The 22,399-nt window shown below is 44.0% G+C and overlaps 1 protein-coding gene, 3 non-coding genes and 1 pseudogene across 5 annotated transcripts in view; 2 read left to right on the forward strand and 3 right to left on the reverse strand.

The window, feature by feature from the left end:
* The window catches only part of LOC144698352 (uncharacterized), a 674,481-nt pseudogene that overhangs the window by 471,550 nt on the left and 180,532 nt on the right, over nt 1-22,399 (forward strand). The window contains exon 2 of the transcript XR_013580506.1: nt 16,398-16,510. The product of XR_013580506.1 is annotated as an uncharacterized LOC144698352 (transcript). The remainder of the gene's footprint in view (nt 1-16,397; nt 16,511-22,399) is intronic.
* Nucleotides 5,185-5,279, reverse strand: trnai-uau (transfer RNA isoleucine (anticodon UAU)). The gene is made up of 2 exons: nt 5,242-5,279; nt 5,185-5,220 (listed from the first exon to the last, which is right to left on the reverse strand). It is a non-coding gene; the product is annotated as a tRNA-Ile (tRNA).
* On the reverse strand, nt 8,389-8,461 carry trnat-ugu (transfer RNA threonine (anticodon UGU)). Its single transcript has one exon. It is a non-coding gene; the product is annotated as a tRNA-Thr (tRNA).
* On the reverse strand, nt 15,056-15,129 carry trnan-guu (transfer RNA asparagine (anticodon GUU)). Its single transcript has one exon. It is a non-coding gene; the product is annotated as a tRNA-Asn (tRNA).
* LOC144698332 (uncharacterized) lies at nt 17,046-17,953 on the forward strand. Its single transcript, XM_078570290.1, has one exon. The coding sequence runs from the start codon at nt 17,049-17,051 to the stop codon at nt 17,805-17,807; it is 759 nt and encodes a 252-aa protein (XP_078426416.1). The 5' UTR covers nt 17,046-17,048; the 3' UTR covers nt 17,808-17,953.

Raw genomic sequence — 22,399 nt, forward strand, 5'->3', positions numbered from 1 at the left:
CACTGGAGGCAATCTCCGTTATTACGGCCTTAGACACTCTGGGAAACAATTACTCTATGCATTGTGCCTGTAATAACTGCCCTATTTCACTTGATGTTGATCCAGGCCCTGTATCAGTAACTACTGTACTAGCCCCGTCTCCCATATTGCAGCAGTAGACCCTGTCTATGTTAATATAGCACTCGTCCCCATCCCTGTTATTCGTGCACTAGGTCACGTCTTTGCTTAAGTAACATTAGATGCTTTCTCTATTATTACTGCACTAGTAATTTCCCTGCTTAAATTGCACTAGGCCCTGTCTCAGTAATTACCACGCCAGGCTCTGTCTCTGTTGTTACTACACTATTCTATGTCTCTTTAAGGTGGACGTTTAGTTACAAATGGGCCTCTTACTTTGGCCTAAAACTAGAGGTTTTGTTTGTTTGACTGTTTGTTCCGCAGAGCTCCTGATATTCATTTTCATTACAGCCAACAGAATTACATATGAGACATCGCCTGTTCTGTGTGTGTGTGTGAAAAAAAATCATGCTGCATCATTCCACAAAGATTTACCTTCAGCAGAATGTTTCAGCTTTGTTTATTTTCTCTTAAACTACAGATCGTCTAATAACGCAAATATTTATTGATAGTATATTCTGTTGTGTGGTCTTGTTAAAAATTCATGTCATGCCAACCATTTCTTTGGTAAGACGGGCACGTTTGTCGCCACATTCATTGAACGTCTGTCATCTCTCCACCTGAGACAGCGTCTAACTCACTGAAACTTATTGGTCTCTCACTCTCTCTCTCTCTCTCTCTCTCTGTCTCTGAGAAATTGCCCATTCATTTAAATCTCCGGTTTTCTAATAACGCTTTTTTGCAAAAATGAACTTAATAAAGAATAATCCCCGACATTAACCTGAATGATAACCTTCAGCCCATCTCCACCCTCAGGGAATGTGTTAAATCCCAAACAGTTCCTGCATTTTAATTGCAAATAGTTTAATATTGCCACTATTTATTGATAACTATTCGGTTGTTTTCCATTGTTTATAAAGTGATGTAAGACTGACCATTTCACTTCCAAGAATCGACTTTTCTGTTCCCAAAGATCATTTGGAAAAATATTATTTATTATTTCACGGGACGTGGGCGTCGTTGGTTAGTCCAACATTTTTATGCCCATCCCTAATTGCCCTTGAGAAGTTGGTGGTGAGCTGCCTTCTTGAACCGCTGCAGTCCATGTGGTGTAGGTACACCCACAGTGCTGTTAGGAAGGGAGCTCCAGGATTTTGACCCAGTGACAGTGGAGAAACGGCGATACATTTATAAGTCAGGATGGTGAGTGACTTGGATGGGAACTCCCAGGTGGTGGTGCTTCCATCTTTCTGCTGTCCTTGCCCTTTTAACTAGTAGTGGTCATGGGCTTGGAACGTGCTGTCGAAGGAGTTTTGATGAGTTCCTGCAGTGCATCTTGTAGATGGAACACACTGATGCCACTGGGCATCATTGGTGGAGGGAGTGAATGATGAAGGTGGTAGGTGAGGTGTCAACAAGTGGGCTACTTTGTGCTGGATGGTGTCGAGCTTCTAGTGTGTTACTGACGCCGCGCTCAGCCAAGCGAGTGGAGAGTATTCCATCACACTCCTGACTTGAGCCTTGTAGGTGCTGGGCGAGTTTGGGGGTTCAAGAGGTGAATTACTCTCCGCAGCATTCTCAGCCTCTGATCTGCTCTTGTCGTCACAGTATTTACATTGCTGGTGCAGTTCAGTTTCTGCCCAATGGTAACGCCCACAACGTTGATAGTCGGGGATTCAGTGATACTAATTCCTCTTTAAATGTCAAGGGGAAGTGGTTCAATTTTCTCTTGTTGGAAATGATCATTACCGGGCATTTGTGTGGCGCGAATGTAGCTTGATACTTATCAGCCCAAGCCTGTATGTTGTCCAAGTCTTGCTGCTTTTGGACATGGTCTGTTTCAGAATGTGTGGAATCATGACTGGTGCTGAACATTGTGTAATCATCAATGAACAATCCCTCTTCTGACCTGATGATGGAGGGAAGGACATTGATGAAGCAGCGGAAGATGCTTGGGCCTCGGACACAATCCTGAGGAACTCAGGGATTAGAATCATATCGAGAATGACGAGCATCTTAATGGAAAATGATCACTGCCGCATCTCACAGAAACTCCTGATATTTACCTCAAATGTCTGATGATGTACGCAAGCGACGGAAAAAATGATCCTGTACGTTTACCTGACATGATATTCACACACCTGAAATTATCCGATTTATTATTCCAATTGTTGGAAAGGATTGAAACTCTCGTTGTTCTCTTTCTACGGTTTTTAACTGTGAGCTTTAAAATTTCCACCCCGACCGTTGTAATCATTTTTGGATTGGTTTGTCTGTCTAGTTAATTTGTATAATCTATGGAATCTTATCTGAAATGACTCAGGGTCTGGTGTAGCATAAAAGGATAAACGACCTGGTGCAATATAAAAAGAGATATGGGCTAGTGCAGCAATAACAGAGGCGGGCTCTACTGTAACAGTAACTGAGATATCAGCTAGTGCAGTCATAATAGAGACATTACTTGTTAAGTATTAACAGAGACATTGATCTCGTGTAATATAAATAGAGATATGGACTAGTGAATTAATAATAGAGACAGGATTTGATGTAATATAGATAGAAATATGGGCCAGTACAGTCATACCAGTAACTGGGGCTGGTACGTTATTAACATAGATATGGGCTACTTCGGTGATTGGAGAGGCAGGACCTGCTGTAACACAAACAGAGGTATGGGTTTGTGCAGCGAGGACACTAACTGTCCCTGGATTTAATATACAAATGTGATATGGGCTAGTTTGGGGAGAAGAGGGACAGGTCCTGATGATACATTCAAAGATGCAAGTCTTTGTATCAGCAAAATGGAAAATAATTGCTTTGTATTATAAAACATGAAGAGCCCTCATTGAAGCAACTAACAGCAGCAGCGTCAACTTCAGCAATAAAAGATAAAAGTTCCTATTGAAAACTGACAGGCGCAAGGTTTCCACTAATAATAACGATAGAAGTTTCCATTAGAAATTGAATGATAGGTGGCCCCTTAATGCAACCATTGCAACGATTACACCTCAAGAAACAGGATGCCAGTGTCTATTGGCTCATGATACCACCTGAAAGATACTGGGTGACATTTTCCTCAGTGCTACAGAGCCACCCAGGTCGTCAAGATGGGAATATTAATTTGAAATGCGGTTTTTCCGGCGTTAGAGCAAGATGGCATATTGGCGTGTGTGTGCGTGTTCGTGTGTGTGGTTATGTGTATGTGCATGTGTCTGCGTGTGTGTCTTTGTGCGTGTGTGCATTTTTGTATGTGTGCGTCTGTGTATCTGTGTCTGTTTTTTTGACTGTATGTATCTGTGTGTGCATGTATGTCTGCCTATATGTATCAGTGTGTGTCTGTAAATGTATTTATATGTGTATGTGTGTGAATGTGCATGTGCGTCTGTGTGAGTTTGTGTGTGTGTTTGTGTCAGCGTCTGTGTTTGTGTGTGTGTGTATGTATGTATGTGTGTGTGTGTGTGTGTGTCTGTTTCTGTGGGTGTATGTGCGTGTGTGTGTGTGAGAGAGTGTGTATGTGTGTGAGAGAGAGTGTGTATGTGTGTCACTGTGTGTCAGTGTGTGTGGTGTGTGCGTGTGTGTCTCTGTGTGTGCATGTGTGTGTGTGTTTTTGCATGTGTGCGTTTGTGTCCGTGTGTTTGTGCTCTTGTGTGTGTTTCTTTGTGTGTCTTTCTGTGTTTCTGTGTGTGAGCGTGCGTTTATATGTGTGTGTCTGTGTATGTGTGTGTGTTTGTGTGTGTGTGTATTTGTGCATGTGTGCCTGTATGTCTGTGTGCACCTGTGTATGTCTGTGTTTGTGTGTGCATGTGTGTGTGTGTCTGTGTCTGCGCGTGCGTGTTTGTCTATCTATATGTATTGATGCGTGCTTGTGTATGTGTTTATGTGTGTGTATGTGTGTGTGTGCAAATGTGTCTCTGTGTGTCTGGCTGTGTTCGTGTGTGTGTATGTGTGTGTTTGTGTGTGAAACACGTCATATTTTTTGCAAATGAATTTCACAATGATCTTCGTCATCCTTCCATTCATGAAAGATGACGGACACACATCAAACAAATCTATTTCAGATGGGTTGTCTCCATATGCTGCATAGTTTCTGATGGCTGAGGAGGTCAATCCTTGAGGGGCAGTTTCCATCACAAGTGCCTCACATGAAGCTAAAAGCGATGTTATGGGTTGTTGTTTCTAGTCTTGGCGCCTGTTGCCAAGCCGCTGTAGCAAATGGGCATCATGGTGATGCACAACAGCTCACAGGAAGTGCTGCAATCTTCCTTTGTAGTCATCTAGTGAAATTCATGTCTGATAATCGCTAATTAGGGCCTCCATGTCACGCTTGTGAGTGTCATACAAGCAGAGCGTTGGACGTCTCACTTGCCGACTGGCCCTTAGCTATGTGACCACCTTCCATCCTGTAAACGGGCCCGAGCCATCCAACCTCCCTCTGTTTGATGAGCCTAACAGACTTGGGAGCTCTGTCTTTGAGAGGACTGCCGCTTCCTGATTGTGTCCCGCCAGGAGATTCCCAATAACGACCGCACACAGTGCAGATGGAAATTGCGGAGCTTCTTTTCTTGATAGCTGTAAGTCGTCCATGTTTCACAGCCAGACAACAAGGAAATGAGGACACAGGCCTAATACACCATCAGCTTGGTGCCAAAGGTCAGCTTGATGTTATGCGCGTTTCATGAGTCAGGTGGTATCTGCTTTCCCCGTGCGTGTATCAGGAACTGCACCAAGGAGCAGACTGTCTGTCACCGTGGAAACTGGGGAGCAGTTTTAACTAACCACCTCCAGCCGGGTGTTATCTTGTGTGATCAGTGGTGGAAATGCAACACTTTAAACATGATTTTCTTAACGTTTTTTGTCAAATATTACAAGTTACAAGCATGCGAGAGCTGGTAAATGATTCATTGTTCATCTTCCTGTACAACACCTCTGTGTAACAGAATTTAATAAACCCGTACAGGGTGCGCTTATGCCCTGTTATTGCAATGCTGCCGGCTGAAAACCGTGCCATTAATTCAGGAATCTAGGATCCAAATGTACTTCCACATATATTAGCTCCAATAAAACTACTGCTCCAAGTGAGGCTCGAACTCACAACCTCGGCATAGCCCGCTGATCGCACTGCTCTATAAGTACCGCGCGCTAACCGATTGCGCCACTGGAGCGCCCGCTAGTGGCTGCATTTGATCTGGTTACATTTTTCACAGATCACTGGGGTCAGACATGATTCCTTGGTGGCAGATTGGTCAATGGGATCTCAATAAATTTTAATGATATTACATGAACTGCAATATATTTTGAATTAAATAAAATGCCGACAATGGGGCAGGTAAACTTTGTTAATTTTGACGCACTGTACAAAGACACTGCCGGAGCTCCTGCGCCTTTTTCAACATTGTTTTCCTTAACTCCGAGTTTTCAAAAGGGAATTGGACAAATATTTGAAATGGAAAAGCTGCTGGGTTATGAAGATAGAGAAAGATATTGAGACTAAATGGGCAGCTCTTTGTAAAAACCTGGCGAGGGCACGATGGGTCCCAATGAGAGATTCTATTGCTCGATCAATATCTCTACGCTGTTCCTAAATATCCCAGCCCAATCCTATTTCTGCAAAGCATAATCCAGAACTGCAGCATGAGGACACAGTTTGAAATTCTATACAAGTCCCTCTGGCTAACTCGCTGTGCGGGGTTTCTGTCGTGTCAGCCATGATCTTATTGAATGGCGGAGCAGCATCAAAAAGCTGAATGGTCGATGTTCCTCTGTCACGGTCTGAATGGCCTCAAGATTGTTACCTTGGCTCTGATTTTATAGAACTGTGAGGGGCTCGAGCGACAAAATGGTCTATTTCTGCTGCTACTTAAGTTCTTACTCAGCACCAATACCACTCAAGGCAATAGTTACTATCACATTGCCAGCAGTAGTGTGTTTGAGTGTTTGCAAGACTTTGAATTGAGACTGCAGCCTCGATCGAGTCGTGGATTTGAATCTCATCACTGCCAAAGTTTCAGTTGGTTCATCTTTTCAGACGTTTCATCAAATCCCTTAGAATAGGATCGGGGCATTTGACACATGACGTGGTTCGTCTTGGTAGGAAGAACAAGGGAGGCTGTAGGAATTGTAGGGTGACTGGGAATTGGTGGGGCTGAATACTCTCAGACTCTGCTGTAACCATTCCATGGTTTTACATGAACAAGATTTACACCAGTGTAAGGTCTCTAGCCATGGCTGAGTGATTAAGGCGATGGATTAGAACTCCACTGGGATCTGCCCACGCAGGTTCACATTCTGCCGATTGCGTTGCTCAGTGTTCCTTCCTTTTGGAAACTCCAGGGTTAATTATTGGCTAAATGGAGTCAGAACCTTCCAAACGCTCCCGTCTGTTTTTCCTGTTTCACTTCTGTGTTCCGTCTTTCCTGTTTATCCATAAGCATTCACAGAATTTGCAGTCAGAAATGGAACAAATCTGAGTTAAATTGGTGACATCCTTGCTTTCTGAGAGTTTGCCTCTCCTCAGAGACAAAACCTAGCCCTCTGTCACTCTCGGTGTTTCTGTCTGTGTGTGTTCATGTGTTTGTGTCAATGTGGTTCAGTTCCCCGAGAGATGAACACATTTTTAACATCTCAAAACTTTATTCACTTGTATTATATATCTTCATGGTAAATGGTACAGAGAATAACAACAGCTATAAAAGTTGCAAGAGGAGATTGACGCTTTCTGTGTTTATTTAAGTGGACACTGCTTATTGATTCAGTGTTCATACGCTACACAGCGGAGGAAGATTAAAATTTTCACTGAGCAACATTTGAACAGACAGTGGATTCACTCGGTGTGATGGTGTGTTCCAGTTCGGTATATGCAATCAGAGAATCAATTTCTATTCGTTGCTTTGAACCCAATCTTTCTAATAGGATGGATGTTATGCACATGTTTCCCCCATTTTCTCGCTTTATTTGAAATGAATATTCATAAATCTATTTGTGTGGGAACTAACTGATTAACAGTAGAACTGGGAAACTTTGGGAAAGATTTCCTTGCAGCCAAAGGACACAAAGCAGAACTATGTAGGTAATATAAGTAGAAGCAGGAAGAGAGGGAGTCTACTTGACCCTCGGTGGTCTTAACCCATTAAACCTTCAGTTGGAAGCTAATTTCGTTCAAAGGTATGCTATAAAAACACCCTAATGGTTCAGATTCGATGCTTTCACCAACTGGGTTCCATTCCCTGTCTAAGTGTTGTGCAAAATGTCGTAACTAGGACCCAATTTATGGTTTGGAAAAGAGTCATGTTAAACATGAAACCTTCACTCTGTTTCTCCCTTCATATTTGCTGTCAGACCTGCTGAGAACTTCCAGCACTTTCTGTTTTTATTATAACATGAATTATTGTCTTTATCATACACATGAGCACAAGAAATATGAGCAGGAGTAGACCACATGGCCCATCGAACCTTCTGCATCATTCAATTCAATCATGGCTGACCTTGGGCTTCAACTCCATTATCCTGCCCATTCCCCATATCCGTTAGTTCCCCAAGAGAGCAAAAACCTGTCCATCCCAGCCTTAAATATATTCAATGATGGAGCATCCACAACCTTCTGGGTAGAGAATTCAAAGATTCACAACCCTTTGTGTGAAGTAATTTCCCCTCATCTCGGCCCTTTACCCTGAGACTGTGCCCCAGTGTTTTAGACTCCCTGACCAGTGGAAACAATCTCTGTGTCCACCCTATCAAGCCCCCTCAGAATTTTACAGGTTTCAATGAGATTGCCTTTCATTCTTCTAAACTCCAGAGAATAGAAGCACAATTTATTCAGCCTCTCATCATAGGACAATCACTTCATCCCAGAGACCAATTTAGTGAACCTTCTCTTTACTGTCTCCATAGACAGTATATCCTTTTATCAATGTGGAGATGAAAACAGCACACGGGATTCTCGATGCCGTCTCACCAAAACCCTTCTTTAAAGATTTCTTAATTCTTGCTCTCCAATCCCCTTGTAATAAAGGCCATTGAGCTTCCTAATTTCTTGCTGACCCTGCATGCTAACTTTCTACATTGCTTGTACAAGGACACCAAGGTCTCTTTGAAAATCACCACATTCACTTTCTCACATTTTAAAAGCATTCTGCTGTTCCAATGTTTACAACAAAGTGAACATATTCGCACCTTCTGACATTATATGCCACCTGCCACCCACTCACATGACCTTTTGATATATTTTTAGAAGTGCTGTCCTCTAAGGTTACCTTGCCACCAAATTTCAGCTATAGGCCCCAGTGAGAATTGAACTCACGACCACTGGTTTACAAGACCAGTGCTCTAACCACTGAGCCATGGAGCCACTGGCTATATCCCACTCACAGTAAGTCTCCTCGTAGAACGAGGAACAGAGCAAAGTTCTGCATGGATGATATTTGATAGACCAGGAAATGTCTGAGATGGAGAACAGATAATTAAAAGATGCGACATGAAAACGGCAGAATTTGATGTGTGTGAGTTGATTTCACTGATGAATGTTTGCCGTGGTAATGTGGTAATGATTTTACTGCCGACTGTTTACACTGACACAAATATCGCTCCTGACCAATCAATCGCAACTGCTCTTTGAAAGCAGCACGCCAGGCCGAATGGCCTCTTTCTTTGCTGTAACTGTCTATAATTTTATGTCTTCCAGCATCATTTCCCAGTGATTCCGACATTTTGTTACATTCTATGGGAACGTACTTTCTTACATCCTCGCTTTTGAAGTCAAAGCACTGAGCAAACTCAAAGTTTTTCTTTAATTCCAGCACAGGGTTTGGAACCAGACCAGTTGAACCACACTTTATTGGTGCCAACCCTTCGCTGCAGCTCACCCATTAAAAACAGTGGCTGTCATTGCCCGAAGATGTCATTTATGATAAAATTCTGTAGCAGAAACTTATCTCTGGTGAAAGTATCTGAAAAAGGACAAATGCGGCGTTGATAAAGCATGTTGCAAAGTTATAGATAGCTTTCCTCTTAATTTAGAGGTGAGGATTCGGCCCTTTCACTGTGGATTCGATTCCCGGCCAGGCTTTGAAGGTTTATTGATCTGGTACAAACTGTTAAAAGTGGACTGATTTACTTATTGATTGAAAACCGAAACACACAACAGCTCCGCCCGAATCATTGGAGTGAGAGTTGAAGTTTCACATCAGAGCTGCAAATGTCACACGTGGAACAGCTTCGAGAAGAAATACAGTTCCTAATATCCGAGGGATATCAGTTTGGACTTTTTGCATTTACACATTCATTCTCTCGATGTGTCCATTGACTTAACCACTCGACCACAAGGACTCGATGTCTGGCTGTTTAAATGTTGCTCAGTGAAGATTTCAATCACCCTCCTCTTTGTAGCGTGCAGACACTTAGTAGCTGAATAGTCTCCACCCAAAAATGCAGAAACAAAATTCCTCTTGAACCTTTTAAGCCTGTTTTTATTTTCTCTCTACGATTTTAATATGAAGCCACAAAACTAAGGTGAATAAAGTGTGGATGGTGAAAATGAGGAACCGAAGCATACTGACACACACAGCAGAACACTCACTGACATGTACACCGAGAGTGAGAGAGGCCTAAGGAGAGACAAACACCCAGAAAGAAAGGATGTCACCAAACCGGCTAAGTTTTGTTCCATTTCCGTCTGCAGATTTCGCAAATCCTTGCAGATGAATGGAAATAAGAAAGCGCGGGAGTTATGTTTGATTCTATTTAATCGATAACTAATCCTGTTGGCACCTGGTTAAAACCAGGAACAACGAGAACCGCAGTCAGCAAACCAACGTTGGGGAAACCCCGATGGATGTCAGAAACATCGTCCTCAACTCTCGTCCACGACTAACAGCACTTCCTTGGGTAAAACATCTTCATATTAAACCAGAGGCGGCTATAAAGTAAGTCTTTCGGCCCGTCGTATCTGTGCTGGCTCTCAGGAAGAGCAACTAAACCAATTCCACACTGCCGCCTTTCTCCCACAGCAATTTCTATTTACATTGTCTCTCTCCGTTCACCCTGTCAAGATAAAGGACCACAACCCACCTCACTCCCCGTATTAAACTGGACTTGTCTCTTGCTCACCCAAAGAGAGTTCCTAATGTCCCCGAAAGTGGGAAGCAGCTGAAAATTTGGGAGCGGTGGGATTCGGACCCACTCCTCCAGAGACTGGAACCTGAATCCAGCTCTCCCGTTTGTAGAGAAAATGGAATTAGATTGTAGACAGCAGCTCAGAAATAATGATGACCGGCTTGATCAGGATAAAGTTCTTTTGTAATTCGATATGAAATCAATTGCATAAATAAATAATGTTTGTATCGAAAACTGTTTGAGGAATCCTAGTCCAACTCTTCATGTCAATGGGTCAGGGAAACTTTGTTAACGAAGGCAAACTGCGCATGGATTCTGCAGAAACTCCTTCTTCAAGCGAGAAATGGACAATGATTGAAAGGGGGAAAACTCAGGTTTAAGTAAAGAGAGAAGGAATTTGAGACGAATTGGTTAGCTCTTTGAAAATAGCTGGCACAGATACGATGGGGTGAAGGGCTTTTTGTTAAAGTAAAAACAGAAAATGCTGGAAAAACTCAGCAGGTCTGGCAACATCTGTGGAGAGAGAAGCAGAGTTAATGTTTCGAGTCGGCCTGACTCTGAAGAAGAGACTTACGGACTTGAAACATTAACTCAGCTTCTCTCCCCACAAATGTTGCCAGACCTGATGAGTTTTTCCCAGCATTTTTTGTTTTTACTTCAGATTTCCAGCATCTACAATGTTTTGCTTCCATCTTAGGGCCTCTTACTGCGCTGTGCCATTTGATGATGACATTGTTGATCAGTCTGTCTCCAGCATTCCTAATGAGAACAGCCGAATTCCATTTCTTCAAAACAAAGACCCAAAGTGCTGCTGCATGACGTCACCGTTTAACATTCCAGACATCTCCATTGGGATCTTTACAGCGTAGGGTTTGTGCAGGGAAGTGGGGGGTCATGGTCATTTCACATGTGGCAGAGCAGTGGTTTGAAACCTGGTAAGAGCATCATCCAAGCTTGTTTATTTAATTGTGAGTGAATGTTCAATAATTTACATTTGTTGTTTAAAATGAACACATGGGTTCGAGCCCTGCCGCCTGAGGATTTATCATTTAAATAAGAGAAAACCCACCCAACCACACCCGTATTTTCTTGTTCATTTGTCAGCATTCAGGAGGTGGCGTAGTGGCATTGTCAATGGGCTAAAAATCCAGAGATAAAAGCAAAATACTGTGAATGCGGGAAATCTGAAATAAAAACAGAAAATGCTGGAAAAATTCAGTATGTCTGGCAGCATCTCTGGAGAAAGAAACATAATTAATGTTTCGATTCAGCGTGACTCTTCTTCAGAGTTCTTTGAGCAGCACACAGGACCGAATGGCCTCTTTCTTTGCTATAACTTTCTATAATCTTATGTTTCCCAACACCACGGTTACTTCTTGCACAGTCATTCTGACATTTTATAATCCCTCTTGCGAGTGGATTCAAAGGTTAACAATGTGCACAAGACTGGAAGGAATCTGCGACTGTGGATAATCAGCACTGTGCACATTCCTGTAATCGGTATTTGGGAGAATCAGGAAGATGAGATCCCAGATTATCTTTACTATGTCATTTGCAAACTCATTCTTTCTAAAATCCTTGGGTCCCACATTCCCTGACCCTGCTTTCTAGGGGAAGCTTGGTTTCATGAACTGACTGTGTCTGCATCGAGCAGCTAATTGACCTGGGAGCTGGACGGGCAGAGGGTGCTGGAGGCGAGGCAGGGACAGAAGCAGAAAAAGATGCAACATGAAAGTGTTTAGGATTTGATGTGTCAGTTGCTTTCAGTGATGAATGTCTGCCGTGTGTTCTCTTGTCAGTTTCACAGGAGCCGCAGTAATGATGTTGGTGGGTTTTGGAAATTGACAGTTACACATGAGCAGCTTGTGGGGCTATTTCACCTCACTGTCAATTCCATGTCCCAGCTCACAGCAACTGTTGTTGTCATTGACTGAAGAATTCGTTCCATTTAAAATGGAAAATTGTTAAAAGCAGCGTCGATAAACCAAACTGATAAAAGCTTCACCGCTTCCCTGGTGGTCATGCAGTCAGAATTCAGTGCTCTTATTGCCGCTGCCTGGGTTCGATTCCCGGTCAGGGAATTCAGATTTTTGATCTTGTTAAAATGGGTATTAAGTACTTTTTGATTGAAAACATTTCGCAGCTCCATCAGAATCTTTGGGGTGACAGTTGAAGTTTTGCCTCCGAGCTGGAAATATCACACTTGGAACAGGTCGGGAACAGAGATAAAGGCGGAGTGAATGAATGAATGAAAGGAGGACAAGAGAAGGGCTGGGTGCAAAGCACTGACCACAGAGATGGTGGCGCGAGGCAAAATATGGTTGGGGGAAGGACGAATTTTGGTCCCTACTGTGCACTGACAAAGATATCACTCCTGATGGGTCAATCACAACTGGTCTTTAAACGCAGCACATCAGCTCATCGAGGCCGAATGGCCTCTTTCTATGCTGTAACTTTCTGTAATTTTATGTTTCCCAACAGCGCGGGTGCTTCTTTCACAGTCATTCTGCCATTTTATAACCCACTCTAGCGAGATGTACTTTCTAACCTTCCATTCGGCTCTTTTGAAACCAAAATATGGAGCAAATTCAGCGAGTTTTCTTCTCATTTCTAGCACGAGATTTGTCACGAGACTTATTGAACAACACATTAATGGTGCCAATCCTTCACTGGAGCTCACCTCATCCAAAGAGCACTTTTATCATCAGCCTGTTATGTACCTTCGTACAGTACATCTGATGAACATTATAAGCTTATCACAGCTCTGCTTTCTTCACATTGAAATCCAGTGCGAAAATATGAACAATTTCAAAGCTTAACAACGTATGCAAGACTGGAAGGAGAGTGTAGCGGTGGATAATCGGCACTGTGCATATTCCTGTAATCAGTACCTGGGAGAATCAGGAAATTCCCTGGTGTCTCTTTGCCTTGTTATCTGTAAACTGATCACGTTGTGTTTTATGTTCACACGAACTGACTGAGATTGGTTAAGTAGCTCCTGGAAGAGCAGAGAGAGCTGGAGATGAGGCAGAAAGAGATGTGACGTGAAAGTGCTTAGAAATTTTTGTGCATCAAGTACTTTCAGTGGTGAATATCCAACATGTGCAAATTTCACAAGAACCGCAGTGATGAGGTTGGTGAATTATTTGTTTGAAAGAAGCTGTGCCCGCCGTGGGGCGAACCCAATGCCCTGGCATTCCGAGCCTTCGCTCTACCGACTGAGCTAGACACAAAGTTAAAACCAGGAATAATGAGAAGAGGGAAACCCCAATGGATATTGACTCCATCGCCTTAACCACTCGGCCACGACGACTGGCTCTATGCACAGGTTAGTGTCATTGGCATAAAATCATAGGCGGCTACAGGAGGAGGACATTCTGCCCATTGTATAAATTCTGGCTCATGGAAGAGGAATTCAGCTAATTCAAAAACCCCACCTTTTCTCCACAGCCATTTATATTTTTATTGTCTTTCCTCGTTCTTCCTGTTAAAGTGAAACACCGCATATACCTGCTTTAACTGTGAGCTGGCACTTTTTCGACCAATAGGGCAATTTCAGCAGCATTGGGGTTAGAAACCACGCCTCAACAAAGAATGAGACCTTAAATCAGCACCTAAGACCGCTCAGCTGCGATACCGAGCTCAGGATGCTACTGCCCATTGCTTTGTTTGGTATTTCTACTCAAATAGAACAGAATCAAAGCAGCAGCGACATGTCACAAGGCCCCACAAGACTCCTCCGTCACTCCATAAGATCATGGCGGATCCCCAGTCCCAAGACCCGATCCCGAGAGCCCTTCATTCTCTTCCAAAAATCAGGAGAATTTTAGGATGTTTTTTCTTCCATTGATCGGTGAGCTCTGTGGACACCTGGTTGAAATCAGCAATAATGAGAAGCACAATCGATAAGATTGGAACTTTCCTGGGGAAACGCGAGTGGATTTTAAAAGCATCGTTTTCACCACTCGGACACGATGATTGACCAAGGATCCAATGCTTTCCACTCAATCATCAATGCATCATTCACAGCTTCCACTTCTCAGCTGCACCTCCTTCCGAACATTGTGATCCATTTTCCTCAGGATTTGTTTCTGGATTTAATATTTACCTGCTTTGTTACCTTATTTTGAAATCAGATTCGCTTCAATATCCAACACAAATTGAATTGCAAACCTGACAGACAAACAATGGAAAACAACTCACTTGGTAACACAAATCGCATGGTGCTCATTTTCAGATTCCCAACAGTCAGATTTTCAATAAAATGAAGGAATTTTACATTGAAAACATTTAGAAAGTTTGTGTCACTTTTATTTGTGACTCACTAACTCGGGTATTGTGTAAATGCTGCTCGGAGGTTTAGTGACCGGGATATAATCTACCTGCTTTTTCCTGAGCCTGTGCTCGCTGTATTGGGAGGTTTGACCCGAGTTGGAGTATCTTGTGTCCCAGGGATGGGCAGTAACCCGCTGATTGAAGCTGCAGTCACTGCTTTCTGGAAGTGGGTGTGGAGAGTGCGGGGCTGGAATATTGCTGCTTTTCCCTGTATCACTCACTGTGGAGCTGAGAAAGCGAGAATAATTGATGGGCTTGGTTGAATCCAATAACTTCATAAATTTCCAATGGGTTAGATATCGGTCCATGGTAGGGCTAATTGTTGTCTCATTAAATTTGAAATGAATATTCGAAAAAAGCTGTTTGCCTGGGAACTCACTTGGATAACAGTCGAACTGGCAACATTTCAGAAATCTTTTCTTTCAGCGGAAGTACCTAATGACAGCCTGGAACTGTGTGACGATGAATGCCGATAGGGGGGAAACAGTGTAAGCCTCGTCCCTGGGTGGTCTTGAACCACCAACCTTTCAGTTAACAGCCAAACATGCTGACCAATTGCACCACAGAGACTGATGCAGATTTAACCTGGGGTGTTAGTGAGTTAAAGCTTCAGATTTCTGCTACCAGAATGACAATTGTCCTCTATAAGTTTAGCTCTTCCAAGGTAAAGTTTGGGGCCTTCATTATGGCTACATGGAAACAGTCTGATCCCACCCACTGCAGGCACATCCATGTCACCGGGAACCAGCTCTCCTTCGAGCCTTTGCGTGTCTTGTCTGTTCCCAAGTATTCTGATTGTCCCGAAGCCAATATTAGGTTTGAATTCCTGATGTGCAGAATCCTTTCAATGTCTCAGATCAGTTAATTTCACTTATAACATCAGAGTCAATGTTCAGATGCTTCACGTGCGCAAATAGCTTTATTCAGTTTGCCCACATGTCAGCATTCCAACTTTAAAAGTTCAAAGGATTTGATCCATAATCAGAGCATTGCTGCTGGCAAAACACAGTTTAAATGTTCCATGTGTAGGGGGGAAAAAGGTCACTAGCTCGTCCCATCTCCTGAGACTGCACTGAGTTCAGATCTAACTGTCGTGGCTTGTTCTGCTGTTCATAACATCCAGGAGAGAATTGTGGTGGAGCCTGGAGCAAAGTGGCCGTTGCATCAATTGATTTAACAATTTTATGTCTTGCCCCTATGGCACCGATCGTATTCTGATTGCAGGATGAAGACATTCTACAATTTGGTCTTTCAATGGCGGGGCGCTCACCCAGCTTTCAATGCGGGACAGAATGTGCCCTATCCTCACAACAGAAATTCGCTGCGCATGCGCGTCTCTGAGTATACTGGGGCATTCGCATTGCTGTCTCTTTCATGAGCATGCGCAGTGCTGGTCTGTGCCTGAAGCTGCTCAGAGTGGTTGAGAGAAGGTCGAGCGGAGCAAACTAACAGAGTTAGTGGGTGTGTGAGGAGGAATGGAGCCAGCGGAGTGGACAGGGAGGCTTCATAAAGACACAGTGCAGGCCGCAGACCCCAAATAACAAGGTACCGGTCTTGGGTTTGCAGAGAACTGGATTCTGGATTTCTCCCTTCGCCAGGCCCGGGGTAACGGCCGCCATCTTGAAAGGGGCAATGTGCAGCAGGGCGCATGCGCGGTCACATCCTGGTCTAGGTAGCAGGAGGAGAAAATATTGTGCATTTCTATCCTGGACTGACAGGGATGGATTTTGGAAACTCCTTTTACAGGCACACAGCAAACTCAAACCAAGGGAAATGTTTGTCTCTTCTCGGTTTCTAATCTTGGACTTACAGTAGTGGATTTTAAATTCCTTTTACAGCAGGGCTGTAGAACTGAACCCAGCCAGAGCAGAGGGAGATAGAAAACTGGGAGAGGAAAGAAATGGTGGAGATTGCATGATGGATCTGGATTTCTCATCACAGGAAGGAGAGTGTGTGTGGGACTGTGATTTACAGCTTGGGGTGGGGGAGGGGAGACGGGAGGAAGAAATATTCCGTAGCAAGTGGAATTGTCAATTATTAATTTCCACGCTGGACTGACAATGATTACTTTTGATTTTCAGATGCCAAACATCATCAAATATTAAGATTTGTAGATTGGAAACGCAAACCAAACATCACATCAACATCTGACTGAGCCACTCGATTCATCAGGACCTGAATATAATCAACCTTTGAATGTGGAAGGAGAAATGTTTGACTGTTCTTTCTGTGGGAAAAAGATTTCAAACATCAGTGTGACTGGGAAAGCACTGAGACACGCACACCTGAGTGAGAGTGTTCCAGTGAACTCACTGCGGAAAGAGCTTTAACCAGTTACACAGCCTGAAAAATCATCGCACCATTCACAGTGGGGAGAAACTGTATACGTGTTGTGTGTGTGGATGAGAAAATGTGAGAATGGTCTGAAGCTATTCAGTTATCCACCCCAGCTGGAAATTCATTGACACACTCACATTGGAGCCAGCACCATGGTGAAACCGTGGAAATGTGGGGACTGTGGGAAAGGATTCAATTATCCATCTCTGCTGAGAAGCCATCGACGTATTCACACTGGAGAGAAGCCGTTCACCTGCTCCGTGTGTGGCAAGGGATTTACTCAGTCATCCACTCTGCTGACACATCAGCGAGGTCACACTGGGGAGAGGCCCTTCAGCTGCACTTACTGTGGTAAGAGGTTCAGGTCTTCATCCCACCTGAGTGGACACCAGCGATTTCACACTGGGGAGAGGCCATTCACCTGCTCTGTGTGTGGAAAGGGATTCACTGTGTCCTCCAACCTGCTAAAACACCAGCAAATTCACACTGAGGAGAGGCCGTTCAGCTGCAATTCCTGCGGAAAGAGGTTCAGGCATTCCTCTGACCTCACTGCACACCAGCGAGTTCACACTGGGGAGAAACCATTCATCTGCTCTGTGTGTGCAAAGGGATTCACTCAGTTAGCCAGCCTTCAGTCACACCAGCGAATTCACACTGGGGAGAAGCCATTCACCTGCTCTGTGTGTGCGAAAGGATTCACTCAGCCAGCCAGCCTTAAGTCACACCAGCAAGTTCACTCTGGGGAGAAGCCATTCAGCTGCACTTCCTGTGGAAAGAGGTTCAGGTCTTCATCTAATCTTAAAGTACACAAGCGAGTTCACACTGGGGAGAGGCCATTCACCTGCACTGTGTGTGGGAAGGGATTCACTCAGTCAGCCAACCTGCTGTCACACCAGCGAATTCACAAGTGACTGCAGGGATTGGATTTCGCTGTTATTGCTGCTGTTAGTCACATCCAGGACTGATAGTCAGATAGTATTAGCTTTGATTCTGCTGATATTAACACCCCTATAACTGGTTGGAGTTTAATTTTCTGGATCTGTCACTGATTATCTGAGCTGCAGTGTCCCTTTCTTAAAAGCACCATCTGTGAACTTTCCTCTTAATTCAAGAACTCTCAACAGGAACTCGATTACAATAAAACTATGAATTTTTACTTCAATCCTAAATTTATCTTTGGAGCAAAGTCTACAATTCAGTGTCTGAGAGGTTCCACTAATTAACATCTTCAATTAGAGAGTACTGATTAATCCTTGCTGACAATTCTTACTGACTTGTACATTCCACACAAAGACACCTCCATGATGAAATTAATTTATCAAGGAACATAAAACAGTAAAATATTTTACAGGCACATCAGTAAAAGCTTCATCAGTTAACGCTGATATTGCTGAATCTTGGAAGTCGCTGAGTTCAATCATTTCTGACACAGCAGCAGCAACATTTGGTAAAGGTGGAACCCACAACAAAGACTGGCTACTCAGCAGAGATGAATCTGTCATTGAAGCAAAAAGCAAAGCCAACCTGATTACAACATAAACCCAACAGCTAGAGCACTGTGTAACTTGCAAGTAGCTGAGACAGTTGTGTAAAAGACAGGGAGATACTGTGCAAATAAACACTGGATCAGCCCACGTCAATAAATCCAAACTGCCTGTGACAATGGAAATCTATGTGTTGTGTATGATGGGATCAGGAGGGCGCTTGGTCCGACCATCACCAAAGTTGCCCCCCTGAAATCAGCAGATGGTGAAGTTCTCACTGACAGAAGTGAACAGATGTCCCAGTCGGTTGAAGATGACTGTGAGCTGTACTCCCACGGGACCGGCACCTCCCAGTCTCCGTTGACACTGAAGATGCTGACTGCATCTTCCAGTCATGGTTGAGTTGGACGAGGAGCCCTCATCACTTGAGCGCATAAAGGCCATTGATTGTTCAGCAAACAGAAAAGCACTCGGCAAGGATGGAATTGGGCCAAGTGCTGGTAAATGGGATTAGGTAGGTAGGTCAGGCGTTTCTCACGTGTCGGTGTAGACTCGATGGGCTGAAGGGCCTCTTCTGCACTGTGTGATTCTGTGAATTCCAACTGAACTGCTCAAGCCCAGGAAGTCCCATCTACTGCCACACCTTCATGACCTCCTCCTTCTCTGTTGGGAAGTAGGATCCATTCCATAGAACACGAGTAATGCAAGAATTATCAAAATGTACAAAAATAAATTTGAGAGAGGAGATTGCAACAACCACAGGGACATCTCACTCCTCAGCATCACAGGGACGTCCTTCACTAGGGTCAGACTTAAAAGACTCCATCTACTTGCAGACCGAGTGTATCCAGAAGCACAGTGCAGTTTCTGTGCTGGCAGATCTACAGTGGACATGATCTTCTCCATACGCCAGCTACAAGAGATATGTAGAGAACAGGATAAACCTCTTTACCTTACTTTACTAGATTTCATTAAAGACTTCGACTCCGTCAGCAGGGCAGAACTGTAGAAGATATTGGAGAAACTTGATTGTCCACCAAAGCTGCTCAGTATTATCCACTCCTTTCATGACAACAGGCCATGTACTGTACAGGCTGATGGCAGAATCTATGACAGGTTCAGGGTGAAGAATGAAGTGAAACTGACACCAGCACTGGAAACACGAACCCACAACGAGACCTGATAAACATGAATAATAATAACTTCTGTCAGGGAGATAGAACAAGGAGATGTGACATTGAATGGTGAGGTAAGTAATTTAAAGTCCAGAAAGGGGTTAGATTAAATCAGTGCTTCCCACAGTTTCTCCTGATGTGACCCCATTTTAATGATTCAGCTTCATGTGACCCCCAGAGTGAAATTTGTTGAGGGGTGTGAGAGTTGTTGAGTGGTTGGGGTGCGGGTGGGGGGGTGGGGGTGCGGGTGGGGGGGTGATTACTAACAGGTTATTAATGTATTTGGACTCTGATTATTAATATACTAGCCTCCTGATTATAAATCTTATCAGATCATGATTATTGACACAATTGGCAAATGACTATAATGTAATAGGGCCCTGATTATCGCTTCAATAGGATTCTGATAGTTCATTGAAATAATTCTGATTATTAATGTATTTGCATCCTGATTATTGCTGCAACAGGCAGCCTGATTATTAATTCAGTGGAACCATGTTATTAATATAATTAGATCCTGATTAGTAATGTAAAAGGACTCTGATTATTAATGTAATAGGACTCTGATTACTAGTGTAATATGATGCTGATTCTTTATGTAATAGGTCACTGATTAATAACGTAATAGGACACTGACAATGTAATCAGGCACTGATTATTAATGCAATTAGATCCTGATTATGAATATAATAGGACACTGATTATACATGCAACTGGGTGTTGTTAGTATACATGTGAAAACTGTTGTGGTGCTTTTGGATGATGTCACCTAGTGGCAGAATGTAGATGAGAAATTGGAGGGGCCAAGGATAGATCCTTGGGGGACACAAAGTACAAGGACTTTGGAGAGGAAAGGGAGGCTGGAGATGGGGGCAGTTTGCAAAGACAGTGGGGTCAAAATTGTTTTTATTAGGATGGTTGATGATGGTGGATTTAAAGGTGAAGAGGGACAGTACCAAAAGAGAGAGAGAACCATTAACAATCTCACTGAACATGGAAAAGTTGGGCGATCAGCAGTTTAGTGGGAATAGGGTCAGTGGAGCAGAAGTTGGGTCTCATGGACAAGATGAGCATTGAGAGGGCATGAGGAGAGATGGGGAGAAACTGGAGAAAGATGTGGATTCCGGGCTCGGACAAGGGGGATCTTTACAGATAGTTTGGCCTGGAGGGCTAGTGGAAGGGAAGGAAGCAGCAGAGGCAGCTGATCGGATTGTCCCAACCTTAGTGACAAAGAAGCTCCATGAGCTCCTCACACTTCTTGTTGGATGTGAGGATGGAGGAGACAAGGGACAGGGAGAGCCCTTCGAAAGGAACTAACTTGTCTAAGAGATATCAAAAAGATTTGACACACAGTATATTTCACATAAAATTGATTTATTAACTTTTATTCAGCACACTAACCGCTATAACTGGGCTGGAGTTTATTAAACATCAGCAGAAACAGACCCCAGTGAACATGGTTCAGTCCTGGATGCATTTAACAGCAAAATCCAATCACTGTAGTTACTTGTGAACTCGCTGGAGTCCCAGCAGGTGGGATGAGGTAGTGAATCCTTTTCCACACACGGAGCAGGTGAACGGTCTCTCCCCAGAGTGAACTCGCTGGTGTCTCAGCAGGTGGGATGATGAGTGAACCCCTTCTCACACTCAGAGCAATTGAACGGTCGCTCCGAGTGTGAACACGTTGATGGTGCCTCGTTCCCTGAATGTTTATAGCGCTTCCCGCAGTCTGGACATTTAAAAGGTCTCTCTTTAGTGTGAGAAACCTAGTGGGACATCATTTCCCCAGAATCTTAATAGCACTTCCCACACTGGATGCAGGTGAACAGTCTCTCCCCAGTGTGAACTCGCTGGTGTCTCAGCAGGAGAGATGACTGAGTGAATCCCTTCCCACACTCAGAGCAGGTGAACGGCTTCGCCCCAGTGTGACTGTGTCGATGAATTTCCAGCTGGGATGGGTAATTGAATCCTTTCCCCCACTCCCGATAGTTCAACAGTTTCTCCCCAGAGTGACTGCACATGTGTCTCGACAGGCCAGATGATGGGCTGAAGCCGGTCAAAGCTGATTTATTTGACGTTTAGCCAGAATATTAAGGCCTATAACTGTTCTGGAGTTTATTAACATCAGCAGAATCACATCCCAATGCACACGGTTCAGTCCTGGATGTGATTAACAGCAAAATCCAATCACTGTCGTTACTCATGAACTTGCTGGTGTGTCAGCAGGGTGGAGGAATCAGTGAATCTTACCCCACACTGAGGGCAGGTGAACGGCCTCTCCCCAGTGTGAGTGCGCTGGTGTGCAGTGAGTTGAGATGACCACCTAAAGCCAGTCCCACACTGAGAGCAGCTGAATGGCCTCTCATCAGTGTGAACACGCTGATGGGACATCAGATCCCAGGAGCTTTTATAGCACTTCCCACAGTCTGGGCATTTAAAAGGTCTCTCCCCAGTGTGAACTCGCTGGTGTTTCAGGAGTTTGGATGAATGAGTGAATCCCTTCCCACACTCGGAGCAGGTGAACGGTCTCTCCCCAGTGTGACTGCGCCGATGAGTTTCCAGCTCAGACGGGGTTCTGAATCCCTTCCCACACTCCTCACATTTCCATGGACTCTCCCCAGTGTGACTGTGCTTGTGTCTCGACAGGCCAGATGATCGGCTGAAGCCTCGTCCACACACAGAACACGTGTACGGTTTCTCCCCACTGTGAACGGTGCTTTTTCCCTCCATGTTCAAAATCCGATGATATTCAGGTTTTGATAAATTGGGCGACTCTGTCAGATCCTGATGTGATGTTTGGTTTCAGTTTCCTGAATGAAAATCCTCCCCTTCTAATGCCCTGTG

The sequence above is a fragment of the Cetorhinus maximus genome, chromosome 23 (assembly GCF_964194155.1).
Source record: "Cetorhinus maximus chromosome 23, sCetMax3.hap1.1, whole genome shotgun sequence".
In the NCBI taxonomy this organism is placed as follows: domain Eukaryota; kingdom Metazoa; phylum Chordata; class Chondrichthyes; order Lamniformes; family Cetorhinidae; genus Cetorhinus; species Cetorhinus maximus.